This window comes from Hydra vulgaris, chromosome 02, assembly GCF_038396675.1.
Source record: "Hydra vulgaris chromosome 02, alternate assembly HydraT2T_AEP".
NCBI lineage: Eukaryota > Metazoa > Cnidaria > Hydrozoa > Anthoathecata > Hydridae > Hydra > Hydra vulgaris.
The window spans coordinates 39,547,420-39,572,859 of record NC_088921.1 but is presented as its reverse complement, the minus strand read 5'-3'; the positions used below and the strand labels follow the sequence as shown (position 1 = coordinate 39,572,859).

The 25,440-nt window shown below is 24.9% G+C and overlaps 1 protein-coding gene across 1 annotated transcript in view; it reads right to left on the bottom strand.

The window, feature by feature from the left end:
* Positions 1 to 5,871: 5,871 nt before the first annotated feature.
* LOC136076929 (tetraspanin-4-like) overlaps positions 5,872 to 25,440 on the bottom strand; it is a 48,559-nt gene continuing 28,990 nt past the window's right edge. The window contains exons 4-6 of the mRNA XM_065790844.1: positions 18,254 to 18,511; positions 18,001 to 18,084; positions 5,872 to 6,196 (exon numbers count right to left, since the gene is read on the bottom strand). Of these exons, the coding sequence (XP_065646916.1) occupies positions 6,131 to 6,196; positions 18,001 to 18,084; positions 18,254 to 18,511 (408 nt within the window). The 3' untranslated portion in view covers positions 5,872 to 6,130. The remainder of the gene's footprint in view (positions 6,197 to 18,000; positions 18,085 to 18,253; positions 18,512 to 25,440) is intronic.

The following is a 25,440-nucleotide window of genomic DNA, read 5'->3' as shown; positions in this document are numbered from 1 at the left end:
GGAATAGGCGTAAGTTGCGGGGTTAAGCATAATTGGCGATGACGTTTGTCTGACTGGATAAACTAGTTATAAGTGCTGATCCTCATCGATACGCCAGTAATAATAGACGCGACTCTGAGAAGATGTTTATTACTTAATCACTACACAAATTATGTTTACATATTTTGGCATTAATGTTTTTTTTTTTCCGTTCTGAGGCCTTTCATTGTTGTATGCATACTTTTTATTTTTTAATGTATTTTTTGTTTTATTTATTTTTTGTTTGGTGATATATTTTTTGTTTATCTTAGTTCATATTAGTATTTATATAACAATTTATTATTTATTATTATTGCTAGTACTGTTTAGGTGCATTGTCTGTCTTATTTATATTTTAAATATTCCTCTATTAATCTTAATTTTTGTCTTGACAACTGTCAAAATATGCTTTGTTTGAAAAATAATTCTCCTTTATTCTAATGTACTTCATTTCTTCCCTCAGGCGTTCACTGCTCGTGTGTGACCATTCGGCGAATTTTATATATGTCAGAATTATATTTATGCCAAAGTTCATAAATAAAAAACATTTTTTGTTTTTTTTGTTTGTTTCATCTGTCAATTTATTATAATTATCTAGTAAATAATTCTACTTATAATAAGAAAACTTTCTTTTTTTTTTTTTTGAGTTTTAGGTGCGACAACTTAAGCTCTTATGGCTAGGAGTAATTAAAGAAAAAGATTCCATCACTTATGTTAAAAGTATATTTGATAGGTAAACCTCGATCCCTGGTGTTTTATTTAAGGAGGCAAACAACCGACTATCTAGGAGAGGTATATTTAAATGGACACAAGTTTAATAACAATACAAAGTTGAATGTAAATTTATTTTAGAAAATAAATTTTTAACAATTTAACGTTATGCGTTTTTTTTACATTTCTCATTTTGTTTCCAAGTAATTGTAATCTTCTACATGTTTTAATCGCTAACACATTATCCCACGTAAGCGTGTTTGGACGGTTTAATTTGGATACTCCTGGTTTATAATTGTAACGTTATGGAAGGTTTAAGATCATATTTAGATCAAAACCTAGAACTTGTTAAATTTCAAACCATTAACTCGTTTTCCAGATCAGAAATGGATTCCTATGTTTATTAAGTGTAATAGATTTTACACTTATATGAAAATTTTCATCAGCTGAAAATTTATAGATAAGGCTTCTTTTTTTAAAAAAATTTTAAATTAAAATAACTCTTTTAGAAATACTATTACATTAAGAGATAATATTAATTATCCACCGTGAGGGGTGGGCGCCAGAAATCAAAATTTAAACATATTATAACATTTATATCACTATCTATAAACATAAGACATAATACAAAATAAGATCGCTAATCAAGAGCAGTGCGGCGCTCCTAATCGTATTGTTACGTTAAATATGTTTGCAATTAAGTTCTTATAAGATTATTTTTAAAGTCATAATTTTTAATAAGGATTTTATAAAAATTTAATTTAAATCTTAACTTAACTTAAAATTTAGAATTACGTTTGGCGTTAAAAATATTGTCTTGATTGCTCATTTTGTCTACTTTTTTAACGGGATACTTATTTAACGCCTATAGGCGTTAAATAAGTTAAATAAGGCGTTAAATAAGTATCCGTAAGTTAACGCATGCGCAGATACAACATTTTGTCTACTTTTTAACGGGCTACTTATTTAACGTAACACCGCTATTGGTTACAATGTAAAGTTCAACTCGGACTTGACTCAAATTCGCTTCTTACATTACACCCTAATTCTTTAAAATCAACTCATTAAAAAAGTGTTTTTAAAAACTATATATAATGAATATGATGAGAACCTGTCGCGTTGGTTTGACAAGGTTCTAACTGAAACTTTTTATATTAGGAGAATTAAAATTATTTTTATTGTTTTTTTATTTGTTTATGTATTCTTTTTTTTGATTGATGTATAAAAATACATAAACAAATAAAAAATATTCATATAAATATTTTTATTTTGGTATTGAAAAAAAAGAAAAAAGATTTATTTATTATTTTATATAAAAAAATCAGTTAGAACCTTGTTAAACCAACGCGAAGAACTGTTGATTTTAATGTAATTGGTTCTGATCAAATTAGTGCTTCTGCTGAGAAAATAAAGCATTTCATCATCAAGACCCATAATATTGAGTAACTTAATTACAGGATACCGTTTCATTGATTTAGATATACTTAACTCTGTAGTTTCTACCCTTAGATGTCTAGAATGCATGTCATTAGAGCTATTTCTTTCAGAAAACGAAAACAAGAGAAAAGGTCTAGCTTCTTGTCTCTATGTTAACTACTTTTGTAATTAATCAAAAGAGTTTTACTCATCGACATTGAATAAACGAAAAAGTTTTGATATAAATACCAGGGCTGTATATGACATGAGATCGTGCGGTCAAGGTTATTCTGGATTTTCAAGATTTGTTTCATTGATGAACACGCATAAACCAATGACTTTTAACAATTATAATAAAATTGTTTTTCCATATTATGCCCGCATAATATGGAATAGGTCTATTGTAAAACATAGTCTGCGATATACTGAATTTTATGGTGATGGCAAAGGTTATGATATTGTTAAAAATGTTTATGAAGGTGTAAAAGTAAACAAACTTGAATGTGTTGGACATATTCAAAAAAGAGTTGGAACATGTTTACGTAACCTAAAAAAAAAGGTGGTCGCAGAAAATTGACTGATGCAACTATTGATCGTCTCCAAAATTATTACGGCATTGCAATTAGCCAAATCAAAAATGATTTAAACGGTATGAAAGCTGCGGTAAGAGCTACACTTTATCATGTTGCCTCATCAAAAAATGAAAATTTACATTTTCATTACAGTCCTGAAGGTGCAAATAGTTGGTGTCGGTATAAACACGACAAAGCAAATTGTGCCTGGACATGTAGACCTGGCCCTGGTTTACCTATATCGATTGTTTGGAAACTTAAACCAATTTATGATGAATTAAGTAATGACATTCTTTTAAAAAAATGTCTTCATGGCCTTACCCAGAAGAATAATGAATAATTTAACATGACAATATAGAAGCGTATACCAAAATATCTAAAAAAGTGCCAAAGATGAAATTTTTAGTATGAATGTATTTTATTGCCTTCTTTAGTTCAATTTTAGTCCCACTTTTTAGCCTATTAAAAAATCATATGAAAAATCTGTTCCACTCATATCGCAGAACAACCTTGCAAGAACAATTATCCAAAAAAGATTTTGTTAAAATTGTGTAGATTTTGAGATACAATGGCAGAGGTCTTTCAATAATTTTATGGTTTTTGGAATATTTTACAAAAACCATCAAAAAAAAATTTTTCATTTTTTTCATTTAATTTTGTTACTTACATTATGTATATAAAGTTAAATTTATAAAATAATAATTATTACTCAAAAAAAAATTCTGAGGAGTATTCCATATTTAAGTTCAAACAAAATCTTACCCTAAAAATCAAATCATGAAAGATTTTAAAAGACAATTTAACAACGAACGAAGGATATTTTCTGCTAACTCCAAAAATAGTTTTAGATTTTCAAAACTTTACTCCGTTAAAAATTTATAACGGAAACAAGATTTTCATTAGTTTTAATCTCAAACCAAACACTATAACCCCCCTTCCCCTATAATCAAATAAAATTTAATAGTTGAATCTGTTTATCATTTTTTCACTTCAATTGAGTTTTACAGAAGCATGGTTAAACCAGTTAAGAGAAAAAAAAATGCAGAACTATTAGACATATGTTTAAATTGCACCAGCAGAAGAAGAAATTCCTGTCGAGAAAGCCAAAACAAAGTTCAAAAAAGTGCAAAAAGATGAAAAGCTAGAAAAAATTTGTAAAAAATAAAGTTGCAATTTGTGGCCTTGTCTCCCAGAAAAATATATAAAAGGTTTAGAATTCTTTTGCACGAAAAGTTGCAGAACCTAGTTTATAAAATTTCAAGGTCCAGCTTGCTCGTTTTTTTCCCTTAGTTTTTTTCGTTTGCGATATTATTATGTATATATTTTTAAATAAATATATGCATATATATATATATATATATATATATATATATATATATATATATATATATTGATGGCTTACTTTAGATTTAATGCGGTAGTCAATGCATTTTCCAGTATCGCTTGAAATTATAGTTACAACACCATTTAAAGAAGAGAATCCTCGCTTTTGCCAGGTGCCATCACATGAAACTGTAATATCTGTCTTGTTCTCACCAAGACCTTGCTTAATCTCAACAGCTGCTTTATTCATTCAGCTTCTTTCTTTCTTGATAAATCTGTAGAAAGTTCAATACTCCTCGATTGACATTCAGGGCACATAGCAATTTCATCTTTTTAAAACAAAGCTATCCAACATGATGTAACAGTGTGAAAATTCGATTTGTTATTAGGTAATGAAGTTCGTTTTGTTGATACTGTTGTTGCTTTATGATTTAATAATGTAAGTTTCTTTGATGAAGTTGAAGCATTTAAATTACTTGTTGAAGGTATGTTATTAACAAGACTATTTTCCGAGTCAATGTTGGGTTCAGGAGCTTTAAAAAAACTTTTGCCATGAAAATGTCGTTTTTTGAAAATTCTTGATCCTCCTGCCTTTCGTCTTTTTCCAGCATCAAGTTTTTTATTTTCCATACTTATTATTTTTTTCTAAATTTGAATAATAGTCATAGTCATCTAACTGAATACACAAGTAGGACTTCTGGCACGAATCAAATAAATTATAGTAAATTAAGAACTATAATAATATATAAATACAAAATATATCTGCCAGCAGCAAAAGCATACTTCTATTAAATCTTTTCGAATATATTTTGAGTTATACTTTTGGTTATACTTTAAAACTACATGTGGATGTCCTGGATTACTTTTAGATGCTTACCAATGAATAAAACAAATTCAGGTAGGCTTCGTTTTTTATATTTTTTTAAAGATCCGATTTTAATTTTTTTTTTTTTTGAAATCGCAAAATTTATGCGATTTTTATTTAAAAAATTATACCACCTATATAAAATAATGATAAAATCATATAAGTTGTAAATATTTTTTTGAAAAACAAATATCACCATAATATTGGGTAAAACAGTACATATTTTACAGTACGTATATGATATTGGGTAAAACAGTATATTTTAAGGTAGACTACCACCTTAATATCATTCAAAATGGGTTGTTTTTTTAGTAGACAAAAAGCAACGCGTTGCATTTAACAATACTAACTCTCATTTGGTTAATGTTGTCAGTGGTGTTCTTCAAGGTTATGTCTTTGGCCTGTTCCTCTCCATAAACGATCATGCCTAACTTACTGGAACTTCTGAGGTATTTGCTGAAAATACTTGAAGATAGATGTATTAAGCTTGACACATCTTCGATACTGCGAAAGACTAAAAAAATTATATCTAGCATCACTTGTATTGTGGCGTCTATGGTGTGATAATATCTAAATTTATTAACAAATACATCGTTTTGATACAGCTAATAATATATATCAAGTCTTATTATATATTTGCCATGTGGCTATTATTTAAAAGTAAAGCGTTTTGATATAGCTAATAATATATATTCCAAGTCTTAATATCTATTCGCCATGTGGTTATCATTTAAAAGTAAAGCGTCAGTATATTCCAAACTTCCTTATAAGGCACAACCAATTATATAATAGATCAGCAAAATTCTGGAACGAAATACCGAAGAAAGTAACTTTTCTACTCCACTGTGTATTTTTTTTAACAGTAGACTAGATTCTTGGTTGGAGAAAATATTTGGAACAAATATTTATAAAACTGTTATAATAAACTGAACAAATATTTATAAAGTAATTATAATAACTAGGCGATTATCAAAAACGAATTCTATCATTAAAAGAGTGTATTTTAAAATTCCCAAAATAACTTCAAAAAACCAAAATATTTACATATTTCTGAATAAAAATGATGATTTATATAGTATTTTAATATAATAAAAATCATAAAGTAAAATCATTGTACGTTTAGTAAAAAAACAAAAAACAATATTTTTATCATCCCACTAAAAAGAATCTCCCTTTATTAAAGTCTTTATTAAAATTAATTTTCGATTCTTATGTTTCTTAAAGATCAAACATACTCTCCTTTTCCACCAAGCGCACAGAACAATACAAGCGAAAACACCATTCCCAATATCTACAAAAATAGCATAAAAATTAAATATATTGTTTAAAGAACTAAAATTTCTATAAAAAAAGTCAAGAAAGAGATTGGGACCAAAAGGTCTAAAACTACTAATATCCGTAATGAGTTAAATATAATTTTTTTTATAAATGAAAGCTTGTTAATCAAAAACCTTTCACTTGAATAGCATGATGTCAACAATTATTTTTAAATTGATTGAACACAATGACTGATTAAATTGGAACGTTAAACTCTGCACTTAAGTAATGCCTATTCTAACAAAATCTTGTTAAAGACAAGTTTTTATTAATGTTTAATTTCAAAACTATACTCTAGAATAGGGCGTTTTAAATAGGACTAAGATACTCTATCTAAAGAAAAGAAATATTCCTTACAATAGGAAAGCATAGAGGTTTTGCTTAGCAGACGAATTTGTTCAAGTTTAAAAAACTAATTAATATATTTTTTTGTAAACAAGTATGCAAGTAGAGCTTGTTTACAGAAAAAATGTGACATTACTTTAAAACTTAAAAATTAATTGTCATTTTTACTATTTTATAAGCAAACAAAACACATATAAACTCGATTATTAGTAATTAACTTGTATGTTAGCATGTCGCAACTATTTTTCAATGCCTACTATAATCTTCCATAATTGTTATAAATTGTAAGAGTGAATGGTTACTGAAATGAAGAATAAATGGTTAAGTAAAGTTTTAATAAGTTTAGTAACTAAAATGTGCGAAAAAGTGTTACCAAAACTTAGCCAAGTGTTGTTGTTAAAAAAAAAGTAATGAATAAAATAACAGTTATAAATAATTTTGTTTTTATCAGTCTATTGTTTTTTTAGATAGTCTTGTTGTCTGTACAAAGGCAGATAGACAGCACAACACCAGCCATTGTTTTTTAAGTTAGTGGTCTCAAAACGATATTTGAGGCTCACACTCGTTTTTTTATGCTTTTGCTAAAAATGTTCAACCTGTAGGACTTTTGTAGGTATACTCAATTTTTTGCTAAAAATGTTCAATCTGTAGGACTTTTGTAGGTATATTCTATTTAAGAAACCCAGATTTCTAAAATAAAATTTATTGAAAAAACCTAAATAGAGTTAAATAGAGAGATTCTTTAAGAAACCTAAATACAGAGCTTCTGAGTACAGTTACATATTCTATTTAAGAAATCTAAACGTCTCTTAAATAGAATCTACAAACCTTAAATGCAGTAATTTAAATTCTACACGAGCATATCTTTTAAAATAAAAAGAACTTTTAATCAACTTTAAATTTGTCAATAAATTTCAATTTGGTTCACAAAAATACAAAAATATTATTCAAATTAGTACTATTTTCTCTTATTTGGCGCAGGTCGCTTAAAATATCTTTTTATACTATTTTCATGCAATAGTAAAGTTTTCACCATGCCTGAAAGTTATCTTGTCAACAAAATATTTTAGTTCAATCTCATTAATTACCAGTTATAATTTATTTACATTTATATATTATTATAATTTGAAGTTGACGATTAATTAGATTCAAGTTAGTTAGAAATTCGTATTCTAATTTATACACCTTTAAATTTATGCCAATACTATAGTATCTATTAAAATTACATGTTTTGAGTTCATAATAACAAAAATATGAATCATTTATTGTCAAAGAATTGCAAAACTTTATAGAGCCTCATTTACCGACAATGTAAAGAATAGGAAAGAGAAAAAATAAAAATACAGCTTCAGAGTATTTTATGAGTTTAGAAGATCTTATAAGCTGTATAGTCTGCTACTCTGTATTTGTTGCTTCACAATAATCACTAAGTATATGTTATATAAGTATAGTTAGGGGTATTCCATAAAGTACGCAGATATGGGGAGTGAGGATTACCCAAAAAGGTACGAATGTGTACAAGGGATAGGGGAAGGGGTGTTATACAACAACTACGTATGCATTTTTACTGTCTCTCCTAAAATTTGATTTTTTTTTAAAACAAAAGCATAGAATTTCACAAGTTTAGAAAACCAAAATTATGCAACGTAGATATGTCAAATTAACTAACTTTTAATATATTGAAAAATTTATGCGTTAGAGAAAGGGGGTTGATTTTGTAATAATGTCTACCTATGCAGAGGGAGGGTCATTAAAAGTGTACAGGTGCGTATTAGGGGGAAGGGGGAAAAAAGCACTTAGAAAAAACATTAGAAACTCAACAAAAATAATTAAAAATCAAAAAATATTTAAACTCTACAAATTAGTATGATTATGATTCTTTTTTTGTTTTAACATGTTAATATGACTCCTTTTGGTGGGTAAACATGGTTACAGAGATAGATATTACTACAAATGATATTCAAATTAAGTTTATGCACACTGATGACTATAATCTCTTGGTAGCCAAAACATTTGGTCAGTGAGAGATGATGTTTGTTGGCTTCTATTGTCAAATTTAATTGCAGCAATTAATGTCAACAACAATATTAGGACATATATGCAACATTGAAGTGAATGATAATATTACAAAAACAAATAAATTTTAGTTTATAGAGCTTAAAGTTTTTTTAGTTTAGAGTTACTAATATGTTTTTCCAAATGCTTTGTATGTTTTCTAGTTTGTTTGTTTCATATGAAACTTTTTAACAACAAACATGAACAAGTTTGATAAATATGAAACTTTTTTAAAAAAAAGTTGAGCTATAAATCTGCATTTTTTATAAATCAACTCACTGCTAATGAAATTTTAATAAATTTTTCAAATTTAGGATCAACTTTGTAACCCTATCAAGAAAACAGATGAACAACAACTATAGGATCATCTTGATGTGGTCAAAACTGTTTTTAGCTATATTACTATCAAGTTACTCCCATCCCACTTTGTAGTAAGTTGCTTAACACGATGTGGGGTGGGAATAAAAAGATGGGTAGGAATTTTTGTCCAGATCTAATAAATAGAGGGAAAGTGGTCTTAATAAACAGTTGGGTATTTTTATATCACCATGATCAGTTGAAATTTGGACTATTTTAAGTTGAGTTTTCTCAAAAACCACTTAATCAATTGCAATGATTCTTCTTTTATAATGATGCTTACATAATTAGTTTTTACTTGAACAAAAATAAATTAGGCCTTAACTTTACGACATGTAAGTGATTTAATTTTTTGTAAAATATCCCCCATTATCTCCACAATTTTACTTTGCGTTATTCTTTTTGTAGCATTAATCCATAAATCTCTGAAAATTTAAACACATTTGCACATTTGCCTCTTTTCCTCAATATTCCCTTCACAATTGCCCAGTAAGACTCAATAACTTGTTGATCAGGACAGTTTGGTGGATTAGCATCCTTTGGAACAAAATTAACTCTATTTTTCTTATACCACTGCATTACTTTTTTGGAATAGTGGATTGATGTCAAATCTGGCTAAAATAGGGTTGTTTGTTTGTGCTTTTTAATTGGAGGAAAAAGTTGTTTGAAAAATTGATTGGTTATGAAAAGAGAGCTTTTAAAACCACAACTGCTAATAGCCTGCCATATAAGGAACTTGAGAGCGAATTTTTCAACTCAAATGTACTTAAATTTGTCAGAAGCTTTATAACTTTTGACTGATAATAGTATTGATTATCTGGAAGCATCAAGTGATCTTTTTTACAGTAAGTTTCATCGTCATTAAAAATGCCTAAATTTATTTTCGTAACTAATTTAAGCAAATTTTTAGTTTGCCCAAATGCTTTGATTTCTCCATCAAGCTACCTTTTTGTACTAGTTTCTTGTAATATGCTTTCAGATTTTTCTTTTTGAACACTCTTTGAACAAAAGATCTACTGCGTTTAAAATTCGTAGCTAAATCTTATTATGACTGAGTAAGATTTTGACGAATTAAGGCAACTATTGATTTTGCGTTCTTTTTGGAAATAAATCTTGATTTTTCACAACTTTTCGATTTTCTTTTTACAGTTTTGTTTTCCTTATAACATTTTATAACAATTTTGGAACTTTATATGCTTTTGAAATCATCAAATATGAGAACAATGGATTTTTTTTCTAAAACTTTAAAAAATATTTTTGATTTTTAGACTCTTTACTCGACATTGCAAAAACTAGTGATAAGTAAACAAAACTAAACTTACTCAAAGGAAAATAATTATGCAAGCATCATTATAAAACAAAATCATCACAATCGATTAAGTGGTTTTTGAGAAAACTCAATTTAAAATCGTCCAAATTTCAACTGATCATGCTGATATAAGTAAGTTTATATTTTCTATTTTATAAGACAAGTCTTTAGAATATAATAAATGAAAATTTTAGTTTTGAGATAACAGTTTCTTTGTTCATAAAAAGTAAAATTTTAAAAAGCAGAGTAGAAGGAGAGTGTTTTCAGAAAACTAATAAATGCCCACTTATTAAGTACCTAATGAGTACCACTTTTTTTACTGTTTAAGAAAAGGCCACTCCCCAATTATTTGTTATCACATTAACTCAACTATTCAGGATACCATTAAAATTTTTTTTTAAATCAAGCTACATCTACATTTTTGTAATTAAACTTGCCCCAGTAAAAAATTTGTGATTAACTCTTGAACCATTGAAATAGAAATAACTTGAATTTTTTCATAAGAAATTTCTCAACAAGAATAACCAAAACAATCAAACTACACGTCAGAATGTGTTTAAAAATGTTGTCATTTGTAGAAAATTTTACAGATGAAAAATGGCCTTAGAGATTATAACCAAATTGGAACAGTATTACATTCTAGTGATGACGTTCTTAGTGGATTAAGGGTTAAGGTTCGAATTTTAGATATTACATTTATTTTTTAATGTTTTAAGTTGATTTATTGTCTCACAATGTATAAGTGTATAAAACAATTTTTTGAAATGACAGATTTTTGTTGGTTTAACCCGTTAACAGTCCATGCCATATTATTACGCAAACTCAAAGTGGTTCCCAAATGTCCATGCCGTAATATTAGGGTTTTATGCATCTCCTTATATTTCCTTCTTGTTCATCAGAAACTATAAATCTACTTGTCACAAAATTTATTACTACATAATTACATAGCTTTTGTTTCAGTAATTCACCTTTAAACGTGTACACTTTAATTTTAAATATCACAAATAAGGAAATTCTTTGAGTGCAAAAATAATTATCAAAAAGTCAATATTTACTCACAAAAAGAATCAATAATGAAAAGATATATTTGATAAATGATTATTTAAAATGATAATAAAAGATGCTCAATTAATGCTCAAAGAAGGTGTGGTATGTTACAAACACAAAGCTCAAAACAAATCAAGATATGAATGTGTAGAATGTGCTGTAGGACTTTGTGAAGCTCCGTGCTTTTACAATTATTATACAAAAAGTGAATTTTAGAGAATACATTTTTAAAAATTTTGTGTTTATGTAGTATGATCTATATATTCTTAAACTTGAATAACATTTTGTAGTGTTTAATGATAGATGCTAAAAATAGTAAAAAACTTGAATAATAACATTTTGTAGTGTTTAATGATAGATGCTAAAAATAGTAAAAAACTTGAATAATAACATTTTGTAGTGTTTAATGATAGATGCTAAAAATAGTAAAAAACTTGAATAATAACATTTTGTAGTGTTTAATGATAGATGCTAAAAATAGTAAAAAACTTGAATAATAACATTTTGTAGTGTTTAATGATAGATGCTAAAAATAGTAAAAAACTTGAATAATAACATTTTGTAGTGTTTAATGATAGATGCTAAAAATAGTAAAAAACTTGAATAATAACATTTTGTAGTGTTTAATGATAGATGCTAAAAATAGTAAAAAACTTGAATAATAACATTTTGTAGTGTTTAATGATAGATGCTAAAAATAGTAAAAAACTTGAATAATAACATTTTGTAGTGTTTAATGATAGATGCTAAAAATAGTAAAAAACTTGAATAATAACATTTTGTAGTGTTTAATGATAGATGCTAAAAATAGTAAAAAACTTGAATAATAACATTTTGTAGTGTTTAATGATAGATGCTAAAAATAGTAAAAAACTTGAATAATAACATTTTGTAGTGTTTAATGATAGATGCTAAAAATAGTAAAAAACTTGAATAATAACATTTTGTAGTGTTTAATGATAGATGCTAAAAATAGTAAAAAACTTGAATAATAACATTTTGTAGTGTTTAATGATAGATGCTAAAAATAGTAAAAAACTTGAATAATAACATTTTGTAGTGTTTAATGATAGATGCTAAAAATAGTAAAAAACTTGAATAATAACATTTTGTAGTGTTTAATGATAGATGCTAAAAATAGTAAAAAACTTGAATAATAACATTTTGTAGTGTTTAATGATAGATGCTAAAAATAGTAAAAAACTTGAATAATAACATTTTGTAGTGTTTAATGATAGATGCTAAAAATAGTAAAAAACTTGAATAATAACATTTTGTAGTGTTTAATGATAGATGCTAAAAATAGTAAAAAACTTGAATAATAACATTTTGTAGTGTTTAATGATAGATGCTAAAAATAGTAAAAAACTTGAATAATAACATTTTGTAGTGTTTAATGATAGATGCTAAAAATAGTAAAAAACTTGAATAATAACATTTTGTAGTGTTTAATGATAGATGCTAAAAATAGTAAAAAACTTGAATAATAACATTTTGTAGTGTTTAATGATAGATGCTAAAAATAGTAAAAAACTTGAATAATAACATTTTGTAGTGTTTAATGATAGATGCTAAAAATAGTAAAAAACTTGAATAATAACATTTTGTAGTGTTTAATGATAGATGCTAAAAATAGTAAAAAACTTGAATAATAACATTTTGTAGTGTTTAATGATAGATGCTAAAAATAGTAAAAAACTTGAATAATAACATTTTGTAGTGTTTAATGATAGATGCTAAAAATAGTAAAAAACTTGAATAATAACATTTTGTAGTGTTTAATGATAGATGCTAAAAATAGTAAAAAACTTGAATAATAACATTTTGTAGTGTTTAATGATAGATGCTAAAAATAGTAAAAAACTTGAATAATAACATTTTGTAGTGTTTAATGATAGATGCTAAAAATAGTAAAAAACTTGAATAATAACATTTTGTAGTGTTTAATGATAGATGCTAAAAATAGTAAAAAACTTGAATAATAACATTTTGTAGTGTTTAATGATAGATGCTAAAAATAGTAAAAAACTTGAATAATAACATTTTGTAGTGTTTAATGATAGATGCTAAAAATAGTAAAAAACTTGAATAATAACATTTTGTAGTGTTTAATGATAGATGCTAAAAATAGTAAAAAACTTGAATAATAACATTTTGTAGTGTTTAATGATAGATGCTAAAAATAGTAAAAAACTTGAATAATAACATTTTGTAGTGTTTAATGATAGATGCTAAAAATAGTAAAAAACTTGAATAATAACATTTTGTAGTGTTTAATGATAGATGCTAAAAATAGTAAAAAACTTGAATAATAACATTTTGTAGTGTTTAATGATAGATGCTAAAAATAGTAAAAAACTTGAATAATAACATTTTGTAGTGTTTAATGATAGATGCTAAAAATAGTAAAAAACTTGAATAATAACATTTTGTAGTGTTTAATGATAGATGCTAAAAATAGTAAAAAACTTGAATAATAACATTTTGTAGTGTTTAATGATAGATGCTAAAAATAGTAAAAAACTTGAATAATAACATTTTGTAGTGTTTAATGATAGATGCTAAAAATAGTAAAAAACTTGAATAATAACATTTTGTAGTGTTTAATGATAGATGCTAAAAATAGTAAAAAACTTGAATAATAACATTTTGTAGTGTTTAATGATAGATGCTAAAAATAGTAAAAAACTTGAATAATAACATTTTGTAGTGTTTAATGATAGATGCTAAAAATAGTAAAAAACTTGAATAATAACATTTTGTAGTGTTTAATGATAGATGCTAAAAATAGTAAAAAACTTGAATAATAACATTTTGTAGTGTTTAATGATAGATGCTAAAAATAGTAAAAAACTTGAATAATAACATTTTGTAGTGTTTAATGATAGATGCTAAAAATAGTAAAAAACTTGAATAATAACATTTTGTAGTGTTTAATGATAGATGCTAAAAATAGTAAAAAACTTGAATAATAACATTTTGTAGTGTTTAATGATAGATGCTAAAAATAGTAAAAAACTTGAATAATAACATTTTGTAGTGTTTAATGATAGATGCTAAAAATAGTAAAAAACTTGAATAATAACATTTTGTAGTGTTTAATGATAGATGCTAAAAATAGTAAAAAACTTGAATAATAACATTTTGTAGTGTTTAATGATAGATGCTAAAAATAGTAAAAAACTTGAATAATAACATTTTGTAGTGTTTAATGATAGATGCTAAAAATAGTAAAAAACTTGAATAATAACATTTTGTAGTGTTTAATGATAGATGCTAAAAATAGTAAAAAACTTGAATAATAACATTTTGTAGTGTTTAATGATAGATGCTAAAAATAGTAAAAAACTTGAATAATAACATTTTGTAGTGTTTAATGATAGATGCTAAAAATAGTAAAAAACTTGAATAATAACATTTTGTAGTGTTTAATGATAGATGCTAAAAATAGTAAAAAACTTGAATAATAACATTTTGTAGTGTTTAATGATAGATGCTAAAAATAGTAAAAAACTTGAATAATAACATTTTGTAGTGTTTAATGATAGATGCTAAAAATAGTAAAAAACTTGAATAATAACATTTTGTAGTGTTTAATGATAGATGCTAAAAATAGTAAAAAACTTGAATAATAACATTTTGTAGTGTTTAATGATAGATGCTAAAAATAGTAAAAAACTTGAATAATAACATTTTGTAGTGTTTAATGATAGATGCTAAAAATAGTAAAAAACTTGAATAATAACATTTTGTAGTGTTTAATGATAGATGCTAAAAATAGTAAAAAACTTGAATAATAACATTTTGTAGTGTTTAATGATAGATGCTAAAAATAGTAAAAAACTTGAATAATAACATTTTGTAGTGTTTAATGATAGATGCTAAAAATAGTAAAAAACTTGAATAATAACATTTTGTAGTGTTTAATGATAGATGCTAAAAATAGTAAAAAACTTGAATAATAACATTTTGTAGTGTTTAATGATAGATGCTAAAAATAGTAAAAAACTTGAATAATAACATTTTGTAGTGTTTAATGATAGATGCTAAAAATAGTAAAAAACTTGAATAATAACATTTTGTAGTGTTTAATGATAGATGCTAAAAATAGTAAAAAACTTGAATAATAACATTTTGTAGTGTTTAATGATAGATGCTAAAAATAGTAAAAAACTTGAATAATAACATTTTGTAGTGTTTAATGATAGATGCTAAAAATAGTAAAAAACTTGAATAATAACATTTTGTAGTGTTTAATGATAGATGCTAAAAATAGTAAAAAACTTGAATAATAACATTTTGTAGTGTTTAATGATAGATGCTAAAAATAGTAAAAAACTTGAATAATAACATTTTGTAGTGTTTAATGATAGATGCTAAAAATAGTAAAAAACTTGAATAATAACATTTTGTAGTGTTTAATGATAGATGCTAAAAATAGTAAAAAACTTGAATAATAACATTTTGTAGTGTTTAATGATAGATGCTAAAAATAGTAAAAAACTTGAATAATAACATTTTGTAGTGTTTAATGATAGATGCTAAAAATAGTAAAAAACTTGAATAATAACATTTTGTAGTGTTTAATGATAGATGCTAAAAATAGTAAAAAACTTGAATAATAACATTTTGTAGTGTTTAATGATAGATGCTAAAAATAGTAAAAAACTTGAATAATAACATTTTGTAGTGTTTAATGATAGATGCTAAAAATAGTAAAAAACTTGAATAATAACATTTTGTAGTGTTTAATGATAGATGCTAAAAATAGTAAAAAACTTGAATAATAACATTTTGTAGTGTTTAATGATAGATGCTAAAAATAGTAAAAAACTTGAATAATAACATTTTGTAGTGTTTAATGATAGATGCTAAAAATAGTAAAAAACTTGAATAATAACATTTTGTAGTGTTTAATGATAGATGCTAAAAATAGTAAAAAACTTGAATAATAACATTTTGTAGTGTTTAATGATAGATGCTAAAAATAGTAAAAAACTTGAATAATAACATTTTGTAGTGTTTAATGATAGATGCTAAAAATAGTAAAAAACTTGAATAATAACATTTTGTAGTGTTTAATGATAGATGCTAAAAATAGTAAAAAACTTGAATAATAACATTTTGTAGTGTTTAATGATAGATGCTAAAAATAGTAAAAAACTTGAATAATAACATTTTGTAGTGTTTAATGATAGATGCTAAAAATAGTAAAAAACTTGAATAATAACATTTTGTAGTGTTTAATGATAGATGCTAAAAATAGTAAAAAACTTGAATAATAACATTTTGTAGTGTTTAATGATAGATGCTAAAAATAGTAAAAAACTTGAATAATAACATTTTGTAGTGTTTAATGATAGATGCTAAAAATAGTAAAAAACTTGAATAATAACATTTTGTAGTGTTTAATGATAGATGCTAAAAATAGTAAAAAACTTGAATAATAACATTTTGTAGTGTTTAATGATAGATGCTAAAAATAGTAAAAAACTTGAATAATAACATTTTGTAGTGTTTAATGATAGATGCTAAAAATAGTAAAAAACTTGAATAATAACATTTTGTAGTGTTTAATGATAGATGCTAAAAATAGTAAAAAACTTGAATAATAACATTTTGTAGTGTTTAATGATAGATGCTAAAAATAGTAAAAAACTTGAATAATAACATTTTGTAGTGTTTAATGATAGATGCTAAAAATAGTAAAAAACTTGAATAATAACATTTTGTAGTGTTTAATGATAGATGCTAAAAATAGTAAAAAACTTGAATAATAACATTTTGTAGTGTTTAATGATAGATGCTAAAAATAGTAAAAAACTTGAATAATAACATTTTGTAGTGTTTAATGATAGATGCTAAAAATAGTAAAAAACTTGAATAATAACATTTTGTAGTGTTTAATGATAGATGCTAAAAATAGTAAAAAACTTTTTTTATTCTATTAGTAAAAAAATATGATGATTTTAAAAACACGGGGCATTTAGAGACCACTTCAAAAAAAAACATGGGACTCTTAAAGGGTTAAGATTGGTTAAAATAGTTGTATCTTTAAAACTGGATGAAATTTTGAGTAGTGTAAAAATCAGCAAACTCTGAGACTTAGGGTTGCATGCACTAGATGTTTTCACATGGAATCACCCAAAAAAATTTCTGCTTTTCTGTGGCCTAGAAAAAGATAAATATAAGATAATTGACATGCAGAGAACTTAACAGCATAAAAAAAGTCACAATATTTTAGCCATTAATTAATAGATAGGCAAATGAATTAATGGATGGGGAAACAAATTAATGGATGGGCAAATGAAATAACAGATGGGCAAATGAATTAATGGATTGGCAAATGAATTAATGGATTGGCAAAAGAATTAATAGATGGGCACAATTTGTTAAACAAAAATAAAAATTAACAAAATGTTTGATTTAAACAATATAAATTATAATTCATATGAAACCATTGTTACACGTCTTTTAGGTTTTTAATTATAATATTTGACCCTATTTTATTTGGAAATAAAGGAAAAATTTTCTTTATAGAAGGAAAAATAACTTAAAACATTTTTTATTTTCAGAATTTTTAGGACTTTTAGTAAAAATCACAAGATGTTTTTAATAAAGATCTAGGTAAGGTTCAAGTTTTTACATAAAATATTTACACTTACCTGAATAACAGCAAAAGCAATGCTCAGTCCACCAATCAACAATAAGTTTTTTTTAATAAACTGCACAACCTGCTCAAAACACCCCTAAAATGCAAACATAAAAATGTCTCAGGAAATTCTACCAATAAACTTGCAAACATGACTCATTGTAAGTGCCAATTATATTTAAATGAAAGCAAATATAAAACTTTATAAATAAAAAAATTCTCCAGATAAAAAAAAACTTGCTATTAAGTTTGTTATTAGGCATTACCTTTTGATAATAAACTGATAAATATTTTGGATTTGAAGTTGGACATGGATCACTTGTATCTTTCACACAACAAGACGATGGAAGAGTACCAGAATTTTTTGTATAAATTGAATTGTAGTAGTCAATATAACTATCATAACCACAACACATAAAAGTCTTTTGGAAAGTATCTATAGTTGTATTGACTATACCATTATTAGGTGTTCCATAATCTTGTAAAATAGCTTTCTTAAAATCATTTTGCATGTCAGCCTTTATCTAAAACAAAACAAATACTAATTATAAATAGTTGTTTATTAAAACACACGTCTTCAGTTTCTGATATTTTGTTCATACCAGTATTATGCAACATTGTTAGGTGTAGATTTTAACTTTTTGAGAATGTTGGATTTTAAATCTGTTAATATTTAATATCTTGGTACATTTTATCTAAAAATTAACTTTTAATTAAGGGATCGCTTTTTTTGATTACATGAAATGGAAAAAGTGAAAAATTCATCATATGTAAGCATTACACCAACTTTTGATTGATTCTTGGCCTATGAGGTGACTTAAGCATTCCTGTCAATGTTACCCCAAAACTAAAATATGCATTTTAAAAAAAAAATGCTACAAAAAAATCTTACAAGCTTAGTATTTAAAAAAAAAACGTCATAAAAATATCTGTAAAATGATATTATAGTATGTTTTTAATTATCTTTTAACTAAAATTTTGTTGCAACAAAAAATCTAGAAATTAGTTTAATTTATGTTCATCATATTATGTTATTTATACTTATTTTAATGCGGATTAAAATAGTTATATTTGTTCATTCAACATCTGTTAAAAAAATTTAAACAATAGTTAACGGGTGACAGGTAAAATCATTTAATCATGTCAATGTTACCCACATGTCAAAGTAAGCATTACCTTATGCAGGGGCGTGGTGGCTCTAAAAAGCCCATGCAGGATTTTTATTAAAAGGCCTATATATGCGGGATTTTACCATATATGCTTTATGTAAAGGCCCATACGAAAAAAAATATATATATATATATTTATATATATATATATATGTATATATATATATATATATATATATATATATATATATATATATAATAACTGACCTTATTTTAATAAATCATTAATACAAACCAAAAAGTTGAGATAATACTATTTGTAATTAATAATATTGTTTGTAATACTTCAAAATAAAAAATGGTAACTACGCGATGCAGCGACCACGTTTATGTTTTGATTTTCTTAAAACACAACTTTACCGCAAGCAAATACGATTAGTATTTTATTGTTCGAAGAACATAGCCTAACACAAAATTAAAAATCAAAGATTTTAATTTTTTTATTACTATATAATGATATTTATTTTATTGTACAATAATATAAATGTTTTTAAATTATATATAATTTTTTTTCTAAAATAAATATCGAAAATCTTGAAAATTAAGAAATTCTTTTTATTTTATGAGAAAGTTCTTTTTAGTTTATGCTTTTGTTTAATTCGGTGTTTTAACTTTTTTTAACATTTTAGGATAAACTCGCAACAACTAAAATGCCGCTCTAAAAATGGTGCCGTTATTGACATAGTTTAAACATAAAAGTTTTTATAATGTAGTTTCATTTAGCAGTTCATCATCCTTTTTTAAATCTGTTTGAGGACAGGGTATTGCGGGGTGATTTCTTTATTTACATACAATAATATAAACTGTATAAAAATAAAAAACTTTATTTATTATTAAAGAAGTTTATATCTGTTTCGAAAGGTTACAAAAATGCAAAACATGAGTTCGATCCTTATTTATATAAAACTTAATTTAAAATTTAACACCAAAATATTTTTTATAAATGAATTAAAACGCAATACAATTACTATATAGTAATTGTATTGCGATTTAATTCATTTAAAAAAAAATGTTTTGGGGTTAAATTTTAAATTAAATTAATTTAAGTAATAATAATAATAATAGCTATTACTATTGTTAGGTCTGCGGACTTTCTTAAATTTATTTTGTCAACATTACGATCGTTAAAAACCGATTATGGGTTCATTATTTTTCTCATGAAAAAAATATCATAATACGTTTTAAAACATCTACTTTGTTTTCAGAGCAATATTATTATTATGCAAAATGCTAATATAATTGCGCTCAAAGTTAAAATCAAGTTTGAGATCAAGTGATTAATAAAATTTAATTTGTGCTAACATAAATATTTTAAATGATTCTGGAATTTCTTTAAAATGTAGAAAAAATTAAAATTTGCCAAAAGGCCCATATTTAGATGAAAAAGTGAAAAGCCCATGCGGGAATCCCGCTTAGCCTCTGGGGCCACCACGCCTCTGACCTTATGTTTATTTATATTTTTATACATACATATATATATATATATATATATATATATATATATATATATAATATATATATATATATATATATATATAAATAAACATAAAGTAAAATGGGGAGAAATTATACAAGTATATAATTTTAAGTTAGAGATTTTAATAGATTTATAATAGTTTACTGGAACTAAAGTGCTATATGTTTTAAAAGAAGCGCATTCACAAAAAATTCTTTTTAATCTTAATATTAATACTACAGAAACGTTTAATGTTTAACGTCGTTTTATTAGTTAGGCTTTGAAAGAAAGGGTTCACAAAATGCACGCGGTCATTGAAGAAAGATCTCTTAAGCGAGTTGAAACTGTTTTCCTTATGAAATTTAATTATTAGTTTAGATATATTACATATGGAATCATACTAAGATAAATAATCATCATTAAGATCATATTATAATTGAAGTAAGTATATAAAATAGTTGTATATACATTTTTATTAGATAAAGTAGAAAGGATTTAAATTTTTATTAGATGAAGTAGCAAGGATTTTAAGTAGAAAGGATTTTAATTTTTTAAATCGTTTATATTTTGTTTGTTTTAGTTTTTCTTTTAGCAGTTTTATTTTTATTATTTTATTTTTTAGAAGGAAAATAGGGGTTTGGATGTTATTTAAAGTTATACTAATGCTATTTCCTTAAAATGGTTATTACTCCTTTAAAATTTCTGTGATGTTATTAACTATTTTTGTTCTTTTTTAGAAAATTTAGAAAAATTAAATTATAATTTTGTGCCAACACTGACATGGCATGTCACATGTTATTGTATGAAAAGGTTAAATTTTGTTATGAAGATTACACTTCTTATGAAAAAAAAAAGAAGGTAAGGAGTATTGTTTGTAAATATATATTTTGTTTATTTTGAATCTTTAAATTTCTCGTGTCATTTTTAAAATTTTTGTTTGCACACGTTTATTGTTTGCATTTATGCTTTTTTGATATGTATGAGTATGTGGTAATAAGTGCTTTATAGTTGTTTTATCAATGTGTTTTTATAATAATGTAAAGTGTTTTTTATTGTTTGTGTATGTGTTAATATGTGTTATATAATTGTTTTTAAAAATGTGTTTAAATAGGTATATAAGGTATATATTTAACCTTATATACATATTTAAACACATTTATTGTGTTTAATGTTGGTACATATGTTTAAATGACTTGGTAAACGTGTAGAGTAAGATTTGTCAACTTTGCCAGCCAAGTGATGTACTTATAACAGAGGGTTACACGATAGTGTTTAGTGTCAAAAAATACATAATGTATTTTAATAACATTTTGCTTAATGTTGTTACTTATGCTCTGTTATATATGAATGTTATCTTACTTAAGTTATGTTATATACACAGGGGCGTGGTGGCTCTAAAAAGCCCATGCGGGATTTTTATTAAAAGACCTATATATGCGGGATTTTACCATATATGCTTTATATAAAGGCCCATAGGAAAAGAATATATATATATATATATATACATATATATATACATATACATATATATATACATATACATATATATATACATATACATATATATATACATATATATATACATATACATATATATATACATATACATATATATATACATATACATATATATACATATACATATATATATATACACTTACATATATATATATACATATACATATACATATATATATATATATATATATATATATATATATATATATATATATATATATATATATATATATATATATATATATATATGTATATATATATATATGTATATGTATATAATAGCTGACCTTATTCTAATAAATCATTAATACAAACCAACAAATTGAGATAATGCTATTTGTAATTAATAATATTGTTTGTAATACTTCAAAATAAAAAATGGTAACAACACGATGCAGCGACCACGTTTTTGTTTTGATTTTCTTAAAACACAACTTTACCGCAAGCAAATACGATTAATATTTTATTGTTCGAAGAACATAGCCTACATAGAACACAAAATTAAAAATCAAAGATTTTAATTTTTTTTTTCCTATATAATGATATTTATTTTATTGTACAATATAATAAATTTTTTTAAATTATATATAATATTTTTTCTAAAATAAATATTGAAAATTAAGAAATTCTTTTTATTTTATGAGAAAATTCGTTTTTGTTTATGCTTTTGTTTAATTTGGTGTTTTAACTTTTTTTTAACATTTTAGGATAAACTCGCAACAGCTAAAATGCCGCTATAAAAATGGTTCCGTTATTGACGGTTTAAACATAAAAGTTTTTATAATGTAGTTTCATTTAGCAGTTCATCATCCTTTTTTAAATCTGTCTGAGGACAGGATATTACGGAGTGGTTTCTTTATTTACATACAATAATATAAACTGTATAAAAATAAAAAACTTTATTTATTATTAAAGAAGTTTACATCTGTTTCAAAAAGTTACAAAAATGCAAAACATGAGTTCAATCCTTATTTATATAAAACTTAATTTAAAATTTAACACCAAAATATTTTTCTTAAATGAATTAAAACGCAATACAATTACTATATAGTAACTGTATTGCGTTTTAGGGTTAAATTTTAAATTAAGTTGATTTAAGTCCAACAATAATAATAGCTATTATTATTGTTGGGTCTGCAAACTTAAATTTATTTTGTCAACATTATGATCGCTAAAATCTGTTTATGGGTTCATTATTTTTCCCATGAAAAAAATATCATAATACATTTTAAAACATCTACTTTGTTTTCAGAGCAATATTATTGTTATGCAAAATACTAATATAATTGCGCTCAAAGTTAAAATCAAGTTAGAAATCAAGTGATTAATAAAATTTAATTTGTGCTAACATAAATATTTTAAATGATTCTGGAATTTCTTTAAAATGTAGAAAAAAATATAATTTGCCAAAAGGCCCGTATTTAAATGAAAAAGTGAAAAGCCCATGCGGGAATTCCGCTTAGCTTCTGGGGCCACCACGCCTCTGTATATACATATTATATTAACTTATGGTGTGTGCTATTGTTGTGAGTTGTTGCTGTGATGTTTTTTTGTTATCTTTTGAATTGATAGACATTTGGCTTAACTTCATGTTGGTGTTAAAAATGGTAAATAGGTAATTTTATTAAAAATCACTGCTTTTAATCATTCACTAAAAGCCAATACAAATTATTTTGCCATATATACAATTTGTTTTATCTCAATTCGATTTTTTGTCTTTAACGCTGTTTACTACATGATTTTGCTATAAATATTTTGGAATCATGATGTTCCAGCATAAATTATTTTGTAAAAGCTAACATGAAATAATAATATTTTACAACTACTACTCTGGTAAATCACAACAGCTTTTCTCTATAAGGTGCATTGATTTTTATTTTTTGTATGTAATGTTTTTCTTATTTACTTATTCGTTACATTTTTTATTTTAGATTTATCAGATAATGTATTAAGGTGGAATAGAACAACGAAATATTGTAAAGTTTTGTGAATTTTTGAAAAAAACGTTTACTAATGATTTTTTCGAAGAAATAATTTTTAAGTTTGCAACAAAGGGTTTACGAAGTTTTTTTTTAATTTTTCTTTGTTAGCAGTATGTTTATTATTAGAATTGCATGTTTTTAATAATTTTTTTAATTATTATTTGCTAAGCTATTTTTTTTCAAACATCTCCTAGCTGATATATATATATTTTTTTAAAGTCATAAGATTATTGTATAATTTATTTTAAATGACAGTCTGTTATATATAAAAAATTAATTGTGTGTGCTATTTAGAGTAGAAAAAAAATTATACAGGAAAGATCGCAATCTTCAGGATTCGTTTAAGATTTTTTGTTACTACTTTCAATTAAAAGTGGAGTTTAAATGGATGATAAATATTAGGCTAGAAGCAGATATTAGTTTAGAAAATGGAAATGTTAATAGACAAGTTGTTTGTGGCGCAAATGAAAGAGATAGACTTAAGCAAGATGAAATTAATAAATGGACAAAATGCTGCTCGGCAAGCCGCAAATATTTCAAACCCAAATGAGGAGAGCTTGGTTAGGCGAGTTGAAAATAATCGTTGCAGAAATGAAAAAAATAGACTTAGGCGAGATGAAATTAATAATCAACAAAATGCAAGAATTGCTGCTAGATACGAAAGAATGCATTGTATGGCAAGAAGTAATACTATTCCAGATTATAATTATTTTGGAGAAATGAATTATATTTGTCAGCATTGTGGTGCTAAGAAATTTCCTGATGAAACACATTTTTTATGTTGCCATAATGGAAAGGTAGTTTTGTCGCAACCTTCATCGTTTCCATAAGATTTAGAAGATTTATTTGTGTTATGGTATGGTAAACCAGTATGGTAAAGTATGGTAAACTAGTAAAAAGTATGGTAAACCAGATCTTTTTATTACTTTCATTTGCAACCCAAAATGGCGCAAGATAACTGAAAATTTATATCCAGGTCAGACAGCAAATGATAGACCTGACTTGGTTATTCGAGTATTTAAACTCAAATTAAATAACCTTCTCAATGACATTTTTAAGCACGGTGTATCAGGGAAAGTTGTAACACATGTTCAGGTTATTGAGTTTCAAAAGCGTGGTTTGCCACATGTTTATATTTTACTTCACTTTGCAAATGATGATAAGCTTGAAACAGCTCATGGTATCAATAATTTAATATCTGCAGAAATTCCAGATCCGATTGTTAATCGAGACCTTTATGACGTTGTTAAAACTCACACGATTCACAGTCCATGTGGCATACTGAATCCAAATTCTCCCTGCATGAAAGATGAGGTGTGCAGCAAAAA